Source organism: Colius striatus, chromosome 15, assembly GCF_028858725.1.
Source record: "Colius striatus isolate bColStr4 chromosome 15, bColStr4.1.hap1, whole genome shotgun sequence".
Lineage (NCBI taxonomy): Eukaryota > Metazoa > Chordata > Aves > Coliiformes > Coliidae > Colius > Colius striatus.
This window is the reverse complement of record NC_084773.1, coordinates 13,172,403-13,187,940: the sequence shown is the minus strand read 5'-3', so window position 1 is coordinate 13,187,940 and position 15,538 is coordinate 13,172,403. Positions and strand designations below refer to the sequence as shown.

Below are 15,538 nucleotides of genomic sequence, written 5' to 3'. Positions count from 1 at the left end.
GCCCCCATGCAGGGGCTTCTTCTCCCTCCCACAGCCCTTACCCAGGGGGTGCAGCAGCTGCTCCCCCTGGACCATGCAGCAGTTGGTAGATGACGGGGTGTTGCAGCACACCAGGGAATAATCACGATAACTCGAGCGGTTGCCCTGGTGCCGGGCTTGGCTGTTGCAGTGGTTGCTAAAGAGAGTGGGCGTGCGGCTTCCTCTGGGGCGATCTGATTTCTCCAGGAGCATGGTTAAGGCACGCTTAGGAGAAGTCCTTCTCTGTGGAGCTGGGACACAACCTCTCTGCTGGCAGCAGCAGCTGTACTGAGCTCAGGAGCCCTGGGCTTGCACTGAGCTGTTTGCTCTGAGGGAGAAAAAAAAACCCAAATTGTTCATCCATCCTGGGAAAACATCATCCGGCAACGAAGAGCAAGGGCAGCAAGTTTTCAGGGTGGCAGAGACTTTTGGGACCGGCACCAAGGTGCGGGCAAGGCCACCAGCTGCTTCCAGCTGAGCTCCAGCCCTTGGTGGGGTCCCCGTGGGGTGGCAAGAGCAGCAGGGAGGAAGCGCTGGGGCAGCGGCCGTCTGCACGTGACCCGCCGTCGGAGAGACCTGGCAGGAGCCAGGCAGCTTCCTCGGAGCCAGCCAAAAGTCATGCAGGCGCGAGCGCAGCCGGGCAGGAGCAGCAGCGTCAGCTCCCACAGCCCCATGTCGTGGGGCACAGGGCAGCACCTGCCCCTGGGGCTCCCCAGGGCCACGCTGCAGAAATCAGGTAAGCCCAGGGCCCTCTGAGCCATCCCGGGGGGTCTCTGCTGCAGGGACGGGCTGCCGAGCGCCATGGGGTCAGTCTGCACCGCGTCCATGCTCCCTCACAGGAGACTTTGGACCCTGTTTTAATTTTTATTGGAGGTATCATGTTACATTAATGCTTCAGCAGCTGGTTTAGGAGCTGCCGCCCTGCTTCTGCCTTTCCAAACAGACCCGTATCCCATGGGAAATTCCTTCAGCAAACTAAGCAGCCCAAACCTCTCTCTTGGAGAGGCATCAGGCTGGACAGGGGGCACTCGCTAATACAATTCCTATAAAGCCATGTGGGAAGATTTTCTGTGTATTCAACAAAATACCTTTGAGCTACCTTGAAACACCAATTAATGATTGATGTGCAGGCGAAGGTGCAGGGCAAATATTTGATGAGATATTGGAAGTAAGTTTGCGATTACGGAGGAAGGCTGCTCAGCATCTGCCAGGGCTGAACAAAACCAAACAAGCCGCTCCACATCCCGCTAGTAAAGGCACGGGACTGACGTCCCTCGGTGATTGCTAACAAAGAGGGATCCCAGCCTTGTTATCTTTGCTTATCACAGTCTGAGGTAATTAAATGAAATTATTAAGCAGCACACCCAATCCTGCCTGCCAGCAGGCAGAGGGGAACATGCTGCTGCCTGACTGTACATGCATTTTCAGCATTAGCCAAGACAAAACAGGGAGCTGGTGACATCTACACACCAGACGGCTCAGCTAGCCCGAAACCTGCCGGGATTTCTCTCTTCCAAACACGTGTGCATGGGTGCAAAGCCCCACGGGTGACTGTGGTGACATCTGGGGTCCTTTGCACTCAGGATGCTTGCAGGTGGTGGTGTGTGAGCAGCCCAGGCTGAGCCCAGCGCTCGCTCTCTGTCCCACTTCAGCAGGTACAGCACTAATGTAAACGGGGGACCCCGTCCCCGTGGGCTGCACTGCTGACACGGCCCTCGGCAGGGCTGGGCAGGACTGAGGGCACTGGCTGGACTGGGGAGACTGGCTATACTGGTGGGAGAACATGGGCTGTACTGGTGGGCACCCCTATCCCCAGCATGTGCTCAGCAGAGACAGACACAGGTACATTGGTGACATGTGGCAGCGGTGCCAGGAGCTGCAGGGCTGTCACCCTGTGTCTCCTTTTACATTTCTATTAGGCTTTTCTTTCCCTTTCCAACCCCTCGATCTCGTGGGGTTTACTCCTGAACATCGGGGCTGTATGAAGCCGAGGGGAGCCAGGACATGCACCTGCTGCCTTGAGGCACCACCTGGGAACTGCTTCCTATGGCGGCTACATCAAGTTACAGTCACCTTACTGCATTATAAATACCAGAATTAGCCTTGCTTAATTATTTAAAACTATAGATTAAAAGCAGACAAAGGCTCTTTGCCTCCTTTCCGGAGCACGTGTATCATTTATCGGTGATCCGGTCGCCTGGTGACAAGCAAAGGGGAGTGTGCCAGGTCCATCAGTATGAGATGCTCCTGAGCTGCCAGCACAGCAGGAGCCAGAGGAGAGGAAAATCACAGTGAGGATGAGAGCTGGAACCATCTCACCCAGAGAAGGTAACAATTAGCATATGCCAGTCTTTGGGCTTGCCATAATATTATTATTACTGCTATCACTACCATCAGCATGGTTATTATTAACATCAGCATCATCCATCACCAGGGCAGTCAGCCACAGCAGTCATTAGGTAACATGAAGGAATGACAGGTATTTTGTTCTGGGCTTGGCTGTGTAACAGCCACACACAAATTAGTTGGGGTATTAAGGCACATTTTGGGGACTCAGCTGTGGGGACTCACCCACCAAAGGGCTCCCAGGCACAGCAAAAGCCACCCCAGGCAGCACCCACACATGACCCACCAAAGCTGGCACCTGGCTGCCTTGCTCTGCCCTGAACCTATGGATCATGCAGAAAGTGGCTTCCAAAAGCAAGTGCCCAGCTCAGATGTCAAACCTCTTGTCCTCCCGGCAGCAGATCCCTGCAAAGCAGTTGCACACCCTAAAGCTGCTCTCACTGCACAAAGCTTTGGGGCTCACGCAGACAGATACACTATCGATTCCCTGCCCCATGACACCAACCTCAGCTATTCCCTGTTTACAAAATACAACGAATTAACGTTAGGAAAATCATGCAAAATAGCAAATGCCATCATTTCAGGAATAGGAAATGAAAGAAAAACTTTTAGCTCCATTCTTTGTAGGACTTAACATACAGTTATAACCTTTTCTGCCATTACACTCTCATGGGAAAAGCTGTAGGGCCAAACTCCAGCTCAACTTCAGACAGTGGAAATGCAGTGACTGAAAATTCCTTTGCAGAATCTGAGGATGATTCACAACCTTTGCAGGATGTGAGGACAAACCTGCTCCCCTCAGCCTTCTCAAGGAGGAGGAGTTTGAGTGTCAGTACCCTCATCTTGGAGAAAGGAGAGCTCCCTGGGGAAAAAATGCCCTTGAGGGCCATACCCCAGAAAAAGGAAGGTTTCCCTATACCTGCAGCTAAATGTGTGAGAAACATTATTTCTCAGGCTCAGGTTACTTGTGTAAATAGCTTTAAGCCACCTCTGCTGAGCTCTCTGGAGAACTGTCTTTGCAGTCAGCTCACTTGTGGGATGTGTATGACCAGCTTCTTTCAGCAGCTTTTAATTAATCTGTTGGTTCTTTAAACTAGATGCATTCATGAACAAACTCCAGGCATCCAGAAAACCAAAGGTTCTTCTTTCTAGCCAGAATTTTAAGTGACCATTTCTGCCCAGGAAACAGTCACTTGAGTCAGTGGTTTTACAAGCCCTGACCAAGGGCTCTGACCTGGGGCATCCTGAGCTTTGTGCCCAGTCTCAGCCCTTCTACCAAGTAACAGCGTTTCACACGATTATAAACAGCAATATCCTCTTGAGCTTGGATCCCATTCCCAGAATGCCTTCTGCCTGCTTTTTCATGGATGGCATTTCACAGAGGTCCATTCTCTGCTCAGAAAGTGATGCTCATCCAATACCTTTAAGAAGAGTAGCTTGGTCGCCATATGCCCCTATTGACAAACCTCACCTGGGATGCTCTAGTTGGAAAATCAGTTCTCCAATGACACAGATGGCAGAAATAAAAGACTCTGAACTACATTTGCTTTATACATTTCACTAAAGTTAAACACTGGCCTGTGCTGCAGAAGACAGCATCAACAGCTTTGCAGGTTAAGGATGCTGAGAGCCAACTGAGCATTACACAGGGCAGACTGGAGAGAGGGGCTGCCCTCAGCCTCCCTCACTGGAGGAAGAGAACCTGGGTTTGCAGAAGGCACAGAAAAGGGCTGAGAGACGTGCAGGGAAAGGGTGAGAAGGTTACAGAAGAGCAGGACATGGAGAGCTTAGCAAAAGAAAAGTCAAGGAAGAGGAGGTATTTCACAGGAAAACCTGCAAAAAGCAGCTGGTGTCCTGCTGCAACCCTTCTATACAGCAGGAGCCCAGACCTCCATCCTAAAGCTTTTTAAACATCACAGCTATGGATTAATTTTCTTTTCAGTCTCTTTCAGTTTTCCCCCAGTGAAGAATGGCTGAAGCCATGCAGGCAGCGTAAGCAGAGCTGCACCCCTCAGGTTACCTGCCCTTTACAGGGTTGTTAATCTCCTTAACATTCCTGGGGATTACTTCCATCCCGACAGGACGGTGGGGCAGGCTGCCAGCAGCAGCTCAGGGAGCCACACGCAGCCCTGACACAGAGGGGCTCACAGGACAACCCACCATGGAGAGACAAATCGCTTAATCCCAAACAAATGCTCTGTCAAGGGCATCTCCTCTGAGTGATAGAAAACCAAAAAAACAGCAGCAGCAGCAAAGGGAAGTGTAGCTCAGCTCCAGCCATGGCCAAGCCCCCTGTGCCTGATGTCTGTTCCTGAGCATCAGCAGACTGAAACCTTTCTTTTTGCTCTGGGCTGCACAAAAGCCACTCAGCACCCCAAGCAGCACATTGTGTTTTACACTCTCAGCAGGGTATATTTCATGTGTTATTTGTAACATTCAGGTTTTCAATGGCATTTAATGTTGCATCAAACCTGACTGATACCCAGTTCCCCAAAAGTAGTCCCTGTGGGGTCTCCTAGAACAATTATCAAGACTGGGAGCTCATTTCACAGCTTTGGCTGTGAAATGTTTGGCCACCTGTGGAGTTCAAGTATCTGCCAGTGGCCCTGGCCTCCTCATCCAGGCAGTCTTGCTTTTTACTTGCAGAAAAGTCACTTGGAGATGCACCTTTCCTAGAAAGCCTCAGCCTTCTAGAAATGAGGAAATGGAAACTATTTAAAGGCTAGTAAAAGACTGGGGATGTCGAACACAGCTGCTTTTTATAAGCAACACTCCAAGGCAGATCTATTTAAAAGGTCACACTGTCTTACTGAGTACAGCAGAAGGTATTAAAATGCACATGGTTTGGAGGGGTTTTTTTTTTGTTTCCATCTTGCCAAGAACAATATAAAAATGTCTAACACCTTTAGCTGATTTATGCTGGTGGCCAAGGAGGTGCCAGAGCAGAGCCTTGTTCATTGATCTACAGCTGAATCATGGAAAAACAGACATCCTGCTGTAAATCCACTGCAGAGACCTGCCTTGATTTATACCTCCAGCACTATAAATAATGACAAAAAGCAGCCTGATAGCAGTCTGTCTCCTCTTACATGGGCATGAATTACATCAGGTCTTGAAGATGATAGATCTACTCCACAAGAAATATTTTACACCGGGCCCTATCTGCCAACCTGCAGGAGAAAGGATGCCCCGTCCTCACTCCCAGCACAACTCCCAGCTGTGGTTCAGTTGCATCAATATTTTTACACTCTCAGATCTCTTTTTCTGCTCAATGCAAATGAAGACATTCCTTGAATTGTTCCAGACTAAGACTTTCTGAAGGTTTAAAGTGTGATTCTTGTAGTGAAGTTCAAGGCTCCTTCCAGTCTCAGTCAGGGACAAGGTCAGGGCTTTGACCTTGTGCCTGGGCAGCAGTACAGACACTCACTGGAAGCCAAACCCCTTAGGTCGGCGTGTGCACACTCCTAGGCACATCTAGCACAGTGAAAACCAAGCTCAGAGCTACCTGCTGTGTCCTGGCCCCTGCAGTATTGTTCAGGCAAATTGCACTCACTGTGAGGACTTTCACATGCTGATTTAACAGCCGCCTTGCCCAGAAACGCTTCCAGTCAGCTTCAGTTCCTCCCACTCCTTCTTTCCCAGTATTATCTTAATTTCTACTAGTTTCAGGGAAAAGTTTCCCATCTGCTTTCAGTAAATAGGTTGACAAATTGCTGCTTCTTCACAAGCCTCAGCCATGCCATGTTAGATTGCTGAAAGCTGGAAATAATCACATTAGCTGATTCAAAACTTCCAGGCTCACTGCAATGCTCCCCTAAAATGCTGCACAAGCAGAGAGTCCCCCTTGGGGGAAGAGGGGTGGGGTGGGTGTTGGGCTTCCCTGATCATCCTGGGTGTCTGAGGGGTGGAAACACCACAAGACCAAACTGAAAGGCTGGATGACACAGTACAATAACAATAGTGTTGTATGCTGCGAGGTGTCAGCCCTGTGTGGATGTGGCCACAAGAGAATCTCCCAGCATATGGGCTGTGGAGGTAGGGAAGAAGAGACTCCCACTACTATACTGCAAAAGGAAACCCATACAGTACTGAGGTAGGGGGAAAACAGTATTTTATAAGTAACAGTGCTGCTCTAGTGCCCCAAGAGCTAGTATAGCTTGGCAGCAGTAGCTGAGAGCTACTTGGTATAGAAAAAACCACCAAAGTTACAGCCATTTACAGCACCCAGGTTGGTCCTTCAGGCTTGGTTGACTGTGTAACCCCTCCACGCTCACTGCTCACTTCATTGTCCCCTGATAGAGCACAACAGGCAGACTTAGGATGTACAAATCTAATAGCAATATGTCCCAGCCCTTCTCCTGCCATGGGGCAGGATTTGGCACCCAGCACATGAGCAAGTGCAGACATCTCTGTCATGGAGGCAGCTCTGGTCTAACCAACGGCACAGGAACGGTGGGAAAAGGGTGACAGGACAACACAGTGACAGAGTGTAGTCTCTTAGTGTAGCTGTCCAAAAATGATGTTTCTTAAAAAAACACCTGGCATTTTTGTTAAGTTGGAGAGACTTTTTTGTTTGAAAAATGAAGGCATTGCTTTGCCATTTGAAATGGGAGCTCAGCTACTTCATTCATGCCAAAACGAGCCTTTGCTTTTGTATCTTCCTCCCTTGTCTTTTGTCTCTTCTCCTGAAAAAAGAAGACCAAAAAGGGAAGAAGTAAAAGAAGAAAAAAAAAGAGAAGCAATTTTACCCCAGCAAAAACCTGTTTTCTCACTGTTCAAAACCTGGCTTTCACCTAACAAAAATTAGCCAGCAAACTGTGCTGCCTTAACCCTTGGCTGTTCTTCAGTCCCTGCATCTCTCTGGAAGGCAATGTTTAGCCCTCAATTTCAGCCTGTGGAGTCCAGCTCCACAGAGGTTTCAGTCAGCCTGGCACTTGCCATCAAACATCAAACCACGCCACCTTCCCTTCTGCCAGCAATAGTGTGTGATCCTAGAGGAAAATAATTTGATACAAGAAATCACTGGTTCCAGCTTCCAAGTGCCCTTTAAATACGTACCGAACTCTTCACCCCAATTACACTCATGTAATGGCATCTGATTTGTTTTCTTTTGTTCCCAAAGCAGTAGGGCATTGGCTACATTAACATTCAATGAGAAGTTGTTTGATATTGAATCATTTCTTCAGCAGTATTATTCCTTACACAATTCTGTTTGATTGCAATGCACTTCACATTTGATAAGCATTTACTGACTATGAAAGAACAACCTAGCATGCTTTCTCTTGCCTTTTTCATTGATTTCTTTTTTTAAAGGGTTTTATTCCTTACATGAGATTGCAATAAGAGAGAGGGAAAAAATTACTGAACAACTATTTTCCTTGCTACCCCACCAAACCATATAACTTCACACTAGGCTCCCCAAAAAATACAGTAATAATGAGACACTGACAGACACGGAGCTGCCTACACTCTCTTCCTGGGACTTTTTGTTCTTACTGGTAAACTTCCAAATTACTCAAGCCAATAGTCAGGAATAAATTGCTCTTTCTGAGCCCCTGATTAGACCGTATTCTGAATAATTGCAGGCAGCTCCACTGCGCTCCACATTTAAAGAGGCAGCCCACCACATGCAGTTTGTGTTATAACTTGTGCTTTCTACCCACTTTGTATAGGGTTTTTTTTAAAGGAGAAATGTGAGGCACTTGGAAAATACCAACAATGAACATGTCCTGTGGTTTGCCTGAAATCCAAGCTGCCATCGCTTCCAAAACAGTGGGCTCTTGTTCTTACATCCAGAACATACAAATTATTACAGCATGATCACATAGTTTTCTTGGCATTGGGCTCAATTCTGACTATCAGGCCAGCAGGCTATCAGAAAAATCTTTCCTTGACGAGGATTTTCAGGTACAGCAGCATTTCTTCAGGCCTGTGTTTCAGAAGCCTCTCACACCCCAGAGCATCTCCTTGTGCTAAGGGACCAACAGCCTCAGCCATGATGACCAAAGCAGCAGCTCAGCACAGACCTCATCCATGGCTGTTTCCAGTTTTAGTCTGACTGTCTTGCATTAATTCATCCTTGGCACTAAACACTGCAGCCACTGAAGCGAGTGAGAGGCAGATAATTTAAGTGATCTAATTAATGTGTCTCATCACTGGTGCAAAGGGAATATTTTGTGAGAGGCACGTGCACACAGGCACTGACATGGGTGGTGAGCAGCCAGGGCATGCACCAGCTCTTCTCCTCTGTCTTGTCATGAGGAGGAGAGCTCCAGTCCACACCACAGCAGGGTGAGACTTCTGAGGCAAACATCTCTCTTTTCTTCCAGCATCGATGTACACGGAAATACAGCGACCAGAGGGTGAGAATATCCTGACCCACCCAGACTACATAGATGGAAACCCAGACCTCATCAAACCTAAAAAGCTCCTAAACCCTGTAAAAGCCTCAAAGAGCCACCAAGAGCTGCACAGAGAGCTGCTGATGAACCACAAAAGGTAAGAGGAGGTTGCAGCCTGCCACTGGAGTGGTCTGAGAGGTCCAGAGCTCAGCAGCTGAGGCACAAGCACCAGTGACAGTGTTGAGCTGGAAAGGCACAATAAATCCTTTCATTTGCAAACAGCATAAAACTTGCTGTATCCCTTTTCTCTGCCATGATAGTTTCTTTTAAAACAAAAGCAGAATTAAAAGCCTCCTTCTCTGCCATCCTGAAGCATCACTCAGCACTTTTCAGAGCTGTTTGCTATTTCTACCCACATCGAAGCACAAGTGCTGGAAGATGTGAGGCATCCCTATGGCTCCTTTTTCAATGCCCCACACATGCTTTCCCCCTGGTCCTGTTCTTTCTGTCTGCACCACTGATTTGTCAAGTCCCCAGCAATGTACAGCATTCCTGTCTGCTTTAAGATCAACCCAGAGGCAGCAAGAGGTGCAGGCTGGATGGAGCCATTGAATCATAGAATGGTAGGGGTTGGAAGGGACCTTTAGAGGTCATCTAGTCCAATCTCCCTGTAGAAGTAGGTTCACCTAGATCAGGTCACATAGGAACATGTCCGGGCAGGTCTTGAAGACCTCCAAGGAAGGAGACTCCACAAACCCCTCTGGGCAGCAGAGATAACCAGAGTGAGACTATTTGTACAAGGAGAAGGCTAACCACCACCTCCCTAAAAACCAAATGGGCAAAGGTAGGCTAGAATTCACATTCCTGACTTCCTACCTCATCACCCCAATGCAACTCTTTGGGGACACAGATACAATATTAGGAAAATAACAGCAGTGACTGAGAACCTGTAACCATGTCACTCCTCTGAGGCAACCGCCTCAACATCACTGCAATAAAAGCATATTCAGTTCAGAGGCTTTTAAGCACAGCAAGACATCTTCTGGCTTTATATTGACATTTTCTGAACGCCCTGAAATCTGCTGACACATCAGCACTTTGGCCGTCTAATTAAAAGGAGCGCAGCCTCTGTTCCACAGGACTACAGTCCTCACGAGAACCAGGCACATGGATTAATTCAGCAAACAATCAAGCCTGCCAGTGGGGTGCATTCATCAATACTGGCACTGGCTGGCCTTGGGTTTGATTTGATTTTCCCCAAACCAGAAGAATTAATTACAGGGACCCTGTCCAGCCTGTTCTCCAGCATCAAGGCTGATGTAACTATACCAACCAGATAACTTTAGAACTGTCTGGCTTGAGGGTGACCATATGCTGCCTAGTGACTTTGCTTAGTTTAAAGGCTCACCCACCAGCATTGGCTTTCACCTCACAGAACATGATTCCAGTCTGACCATGATGGAACAGAGAGTCAAGAAATCCCTGCACCAGAGGTAGCAGAGACAGGATACAGATGAGATATAGACCTGGCAGCAGACAGGATACAGACCCCACAACATCAGACTGAGCTGAACTGCAAACTAGCCAAAAAAAATACGTCATCACTTTGTATTCTGGTTCTGTGCCTGCCACCATGTTATGTCCCTCATGTGCCATCAGACACTAGCAGGAGGCAGCCCTAGTGCAGCCATCCTACATCTTCTGATCCCTCTCCTCAGTCCTGTACAACTCAGACACCAGCCTAAACCTGCTTTGGCTCTGGCCTCCCAAATATTTTTCAGCAAATATGGGAAACACATCTTACTGCAAACAATAATACATTGCTACTGGTTTCTTGTCACTCTTGAATCCATCAGTTTTGGTTCCTGCTATATGTTACTAGAGAGTTAGACAGGGAAGAAGTACCTACAATCCAATCCTGCTTCTGCTTTGTTGTTGTTTTTTCCTCTTAAGCAGCAGTGAGAAGCCACTTAAATCAGCAACTTGTGCAACAAAAACCCTTATCTTAGTCAACACCTCTGGGTATTAACATTACAGGCTGATTAAATCAAAGAGTGGCAACAAATCCACAGGCAACACTGCAAGCTGTGTCTCCAGCAAGCCAAGGCAGGTTTTCCTTCTCTCAAAACTTGGGAAAAGCATTTCTACAGCATCCAAACTCTTCCTACCTTGAAAAATCACTGTGAAAGCTCTGGGGTCAACACTACAGCTGCCCTCACTAATGTTGCCATCAAATTTGTGCTGTCATAAAGCAAAAAAAAAAGAAATTACAATAGGAATCATCGTTAAATGTGGCACTGGAAGGATGCAAGTACTGGTCCCCAGCCATGTTGTGACAGCACAGAGGTTTGCTGCATCTGGAGAGCATTTCCCTGTCGTGCCAGCCAGTTCAGTTCCTCATGATGTGAGATATCACCTCAGTGCCTGCCACCTTCCCAAAAAATCTCCATAGTCCACAGGGTTTGAGGTCTCTGCTTTCAAATGACCTTAGCAGAAACCATCCAGCCCCTGGTCAACAGAAACTTCCCGGTACTGAGCTTTGCATTAATAGCACATTGTGTCCAGGGACATCCTTAGCACAGACATGGGGAGGTCCCTTCACCTCCTCAAAACAGACCTTCACCCACAGGGACATCAAATCCAATGGCACTTGATTTAAATGAGTGTTAAACCCAGACCATAGAAGTGGTCAGGCCCCACTGCTCCCCCTTGTGTGTGACAGCTACAAGGTCTTTGATACCTTCTCCTCAAAAATACAAATTCAGCCAACTACTTCTAGTCCTGTATTCTCTTGCAAGATTACTTACATTCCAGTTGCTATTGCAGAGAATAGCCTGCATAAATGCAGCCTTGACTACTTAACAATCTGTTCTTCAGAGACATGAAACTCTGCAGTTGCACTAAAGTCTCACCTGAAATCAGCAAATGCTAGACTGCCCAGCAGCTTCAGGGTTTGCCAGGCTAGGCTAGGGCTCGAGTCACCACTTCAGCAATTTAAGCCAGGAAGCTGAAGGAATTTTTCCTTTTGGCATGGAAGAGATGAGCTGGTCAAACCACTATCTGAGAGGGCAGCAATTGTCCCACAGACATGCAGGAGCACATCTGGACTTTCACATTCACTCATAGCCCTACACATCTATTTGCAAGGGAGCAGAAGCTGGTGGGAAGGCAGCTGGGGTCAGCCACAGGAGGTAAATCTTAGTGTCTCAATTCAGGCATGGCCATATTCAAAGCATTAGATTTCTGAAATGCTTGGAGAATTTCTTTACCACATATTCATTCCTTGCCTGCATGTCCTTGTCATGACTCCTTCCCCATGATCCCACCCCTCACAGAACAGGGCTTGAAGCAGCCTCGCGTCACAGAATCATTTTGGTTGGAAAAGACCATCATGTCCAACCACTGATCTAACACTCTGAGATGCTTCAGGCAGCTCAAGGGGAGCAGGTGCCCGCACCGTCAGCAAATGCTCTGGCTTCCAGGAGAAAAGGACAGCTCATTTTGGCCTCTTGACCCAAACTCACCATGTCAATATGCAGATAGGTAGCCCTCAGCTCTGAAGCACAGCTGGGGTGGCCGGGGAGGAGAGGAGCTGCCAGGACAGTTCCTGCAGATCACTGACTACCCCTGCTGGCAGGAAAAAAATCGCCAGCATTGAAAGTGCCTTCAGCGCGGCTCAATCTGGCACCGACATCATGAAAATGAGCGACAGTGGGAGCCCGCAGAAGGTCCCGTTCCCACACCCGGCACAGAAAGCTGTAGCACCGCAATGTGATGGGATTAGCAGAATTTCCAGCACCACAAGCCCCATACACAGACTGCAAATGCAGTGCCCATCCAAGGCAGGTGGCCCAAGACACCGTCCCAGCAGTAAGGTGCTCCCAGTAAGACCCTCAAAGCCTTGTGCACCAGGACTGGTTCCCGGACCAGGTCTCTCATGCTTCCACTTAGGATGAAGAAGAGGTCTGAGGTTGCTGGGCTGCCTGTGGTTACACCCTAGGGTGCTCTGGATGTTGATTTATCTGCTTTCTATCCACAGAGGTTTGAGCATGGAGAGCAAACCGGAGCTGCAGCGGGTGCTCGAGCACCGTCGGCGAAACCAGATCATCAGGCAGAAGAAGGAGGAGGAAGAGGCAAAGAAATTGCAGTCTCCTTTTGAAAAGGAGCTATTAAAAAGGCACCAGAGGCTGGATCAGGTAGAACTGAGTTTTCAGCTGCCCTGGGTTATTTTAATCACCCCACACAAGGCAGAGACAATAGGGGAGATGAGTGGGCTGAGGCTCAACACGAGGTATAGCATTGCTACCCCTTCATAATCGGGAGCCAGAGGACACCCTTCACTCCTGCTCCATGCAGCTGCAGCACCCTCATCCTCACAGTGGGATCCACCTTATTTGTACAACCTCGCCCAGGACCTTCACTGGCCCTGGGTCTCCCAAATAGCACAGGGGCTGTTGCAGCACTCACCACAGGGGTGCTCAGGACTCTGGCATACAGGGTAAGAGGTTACAAAAGTGCTGGAAGGTTCAAACCCTGCCGAGATCACACCCAATCTGCTTCTGGGAGCAGTTTCTGCAAGTATCCTGCCAAAAAATATGCCTGGGAGAGCATTATTCAGCATGGGCACTTGTCAGCAGCACAGCCGTGCCCCAGGTGCCCTGTACCTGCCCTCTTACCCAAACCACTGCAAGCAGCAAGCAGGTTTGTTGACACTGAAAATAATGTCATTCCCTGTCCAGCTTTGCCAGTATTTTTACTACAAATGGATGAGTCTAGTTTACTTCATTTATGACACAACAGTTCCCTTGCAATACTACCAGCAAAGCCAAGGTCACGTGAAAATTAAAGCCCAGCATTCTCAGAGAACCAGGACTGTGAAACAAGGTGGCTTAGGTACAGATCCATAAAGACTTGCATATAAAATTGAGGCAATACAATGACTTACCCCACCTTAGGCAATAACCTAATGCTGAGAGCTTTTCCCAAGGCTCACAGGCCGCCTTTGCTGCCAAAGAGACTCGGGGTGAACACGCCTCCAGTATAATGGTTTGGAAAAAGAGAGCACCCACAAGTGCAATGCACACTCCTGTAGCGTTAGGCAATAGCAAGCAGACACCCAGCAAAAATGAAACCCACCATTTGAATGTAGCTGATGTGCTTTTGTCCTTCAGCACACACGGGTAACGGCAACTCTTCTTTTTTACAGTTGGAGAAAGAGCAAGAGAAGGAGGAAGACCATGCACCAGAATTCATTAAAGTCAAGGAAAACCTGAGAAGAACATCGACGGTGACTGGGGACGAGAAAGCAGCGTAGCTCTTGCCAAAACTCCACGGGGATCCCACCAAGGCCCGTGCTAACACACACACGCTGACATCTCTGTACACGGTGGATATTCACAGCCACATCACTGGGGCTACTTACAGTTATTAACATTTGCTCCAAAAAGTTTTCCCAACCCAGGAAAGTGTCACAGTGGAAAAGGTGCAGTATGCACTGAAGTACACACACGTTGATACAGAGAGGAATGATGCTATTTCCCCCAGCCTGTGGGTGCATGCTAACCTCTTGCTAACTCTTGGTTAACTCTTGAGACACAGTGACCATTTAAGACAGGGAAGTCTGTAGAGGGATGATTTGGGGGACCCCTGCTTCTTCCTGGAGGCAGGCTTGCCAGGCACGGGGTGACAGGAGGGTAGCTGCAGCTCTGCAGAATCTCCTGGAAACCTAGCATGGGAACTAAAAGGGACAATCTGTGTATTACTTAAAACAGCCCAGGTGACCGTAATGGCTTTCCCAAGGGTCACTGGTGTTGCAGCAGTGTGTGAGCCAAGCCTGGCTGAGGCTGTGTCCCAGCACCACACCTGTACTATTAGGAAAAAAATCACCCTGTGTGCCCATACCAATGCAGCACAGGCAGCTGCAACTGTTCTTCATAAGCACCTCTAATCTGTGTTTCAAACCTGTTTGAAAACAGCTATTTAGGCAGCTCCATGCTCAGGCAGAAAAGACATTGGACTCACCAGTGTCCCAAGAGCAAATGCTCTGTGCAGAAAGCAAAAGCCAGGTGTTTTCAGCATAGGTGTTCACAGAGGTGTGCAGTGACCTGCAGCAGAGACAAACTGCTTCTTGCCCTTGTACTACTGAGCTTCAGCCTCTCACCCAGCAGCTGGGCTTATGCTACCCTAGGAACTCAGAAAAAATGTCCTGTGATTGCGAGGCTGTAATATGGTAATGTCATACTGGGGTCAGGGCACTGTCCTGTTAACCACCCTGCACACAGATGGCATCTGTAGGCACCAGGGGCTACGGGGCACGGAGGTACTGATGCAAAACTATTTGTCAGTGCTTCTCATCCCCTCTTCCAGAGGTCAGAGCAGCCTCATTTCTGTCAGCACCTTGCAAAGATACAAATCTTGCCGCTGGTATAGCAAAGCTGAGATAGATGGTGCATTTGCACCTTGTAGGGACAGAGCCTACTACATTTATGGGGCAACTATGCCCTGAGGTGTCCACATCTAGAGCTAAAATTGCACCTTCAAGAAGATCTTAGCTTCTTGCACCTCACATCAGCCCTGATACAAAGCCTAGACAGCATAACTCACCAACTGCCTTTGAACACTGGCTCTCAAATGGCAAGCCTCAGTGGATCTAGCCAGCTGGGAAGGTAATGTGTGGTTAAACAACATCTATCATCCACATCTTCAGTAGATCCAGAAGTAAATTAAGAGAAACTAGGCATTTATCACATATTTATTAAAAAGCCACTAATCCATCCCCTAGTCTCCCTGATCAGGGGAGGCTGCATTTCAGGGGGCTGTTGCTTGACCCGGCA

General features: G+C 48.3%; 1 protein-coding gene across 1 annotated transcript; it reads left to right on the top strand.

Moving 5' to 3' along the window:
• Window positions 1–636: 636 nt before the first annotated feature.
• Window positions 637–14,019, top strand: FAM107A (family with sequence similarity 107 member A). Its single transcript, XM_062008559.1, has 4 exons — window positions 637–754; window positions 8,694–8,862; window positions 12,745–12,901; window positions 13,912–14,019. The coding sequence occupies exons 1-4, from the start codon at window positions 637–639 to the stop codon at window positions 14,017–14,019; spliced, it is 552 nt and encodes a 183-aa protein (XP_061864543.1).
• The last annotated feature ends 1,519 nt before the right edge of the window (window positions 14,020–15,538 follow it).

What these genes read in the sequence shown, in the direction of transcription:
- FAM107A (XM_062008559.1), top strand. Translation starts at nt 637, where the DNA reads ATGCAGGCGCGAGCGCAGCCGGGCAGGAGCAGCAGCGTCAGCTCCCAC. An exon ending in GGCCACGCTGCAGAAATCAG is followed by an intron (nt 755 to 8,693) that starts GTAAGCCCAGGG and finishes CTTTTCTTCCAG; the next exon opens with CATCGATGTACACGGAAATA. An exon ending in CTGCTGATGAACCACAAAAG is followed by an intron (nt 8,863 to 12,744) that starts GTAAGAGGAGGT and finishes TTCTATCCACAG; the next exon opens with AGGTTTGAGCATGGAGAGCA.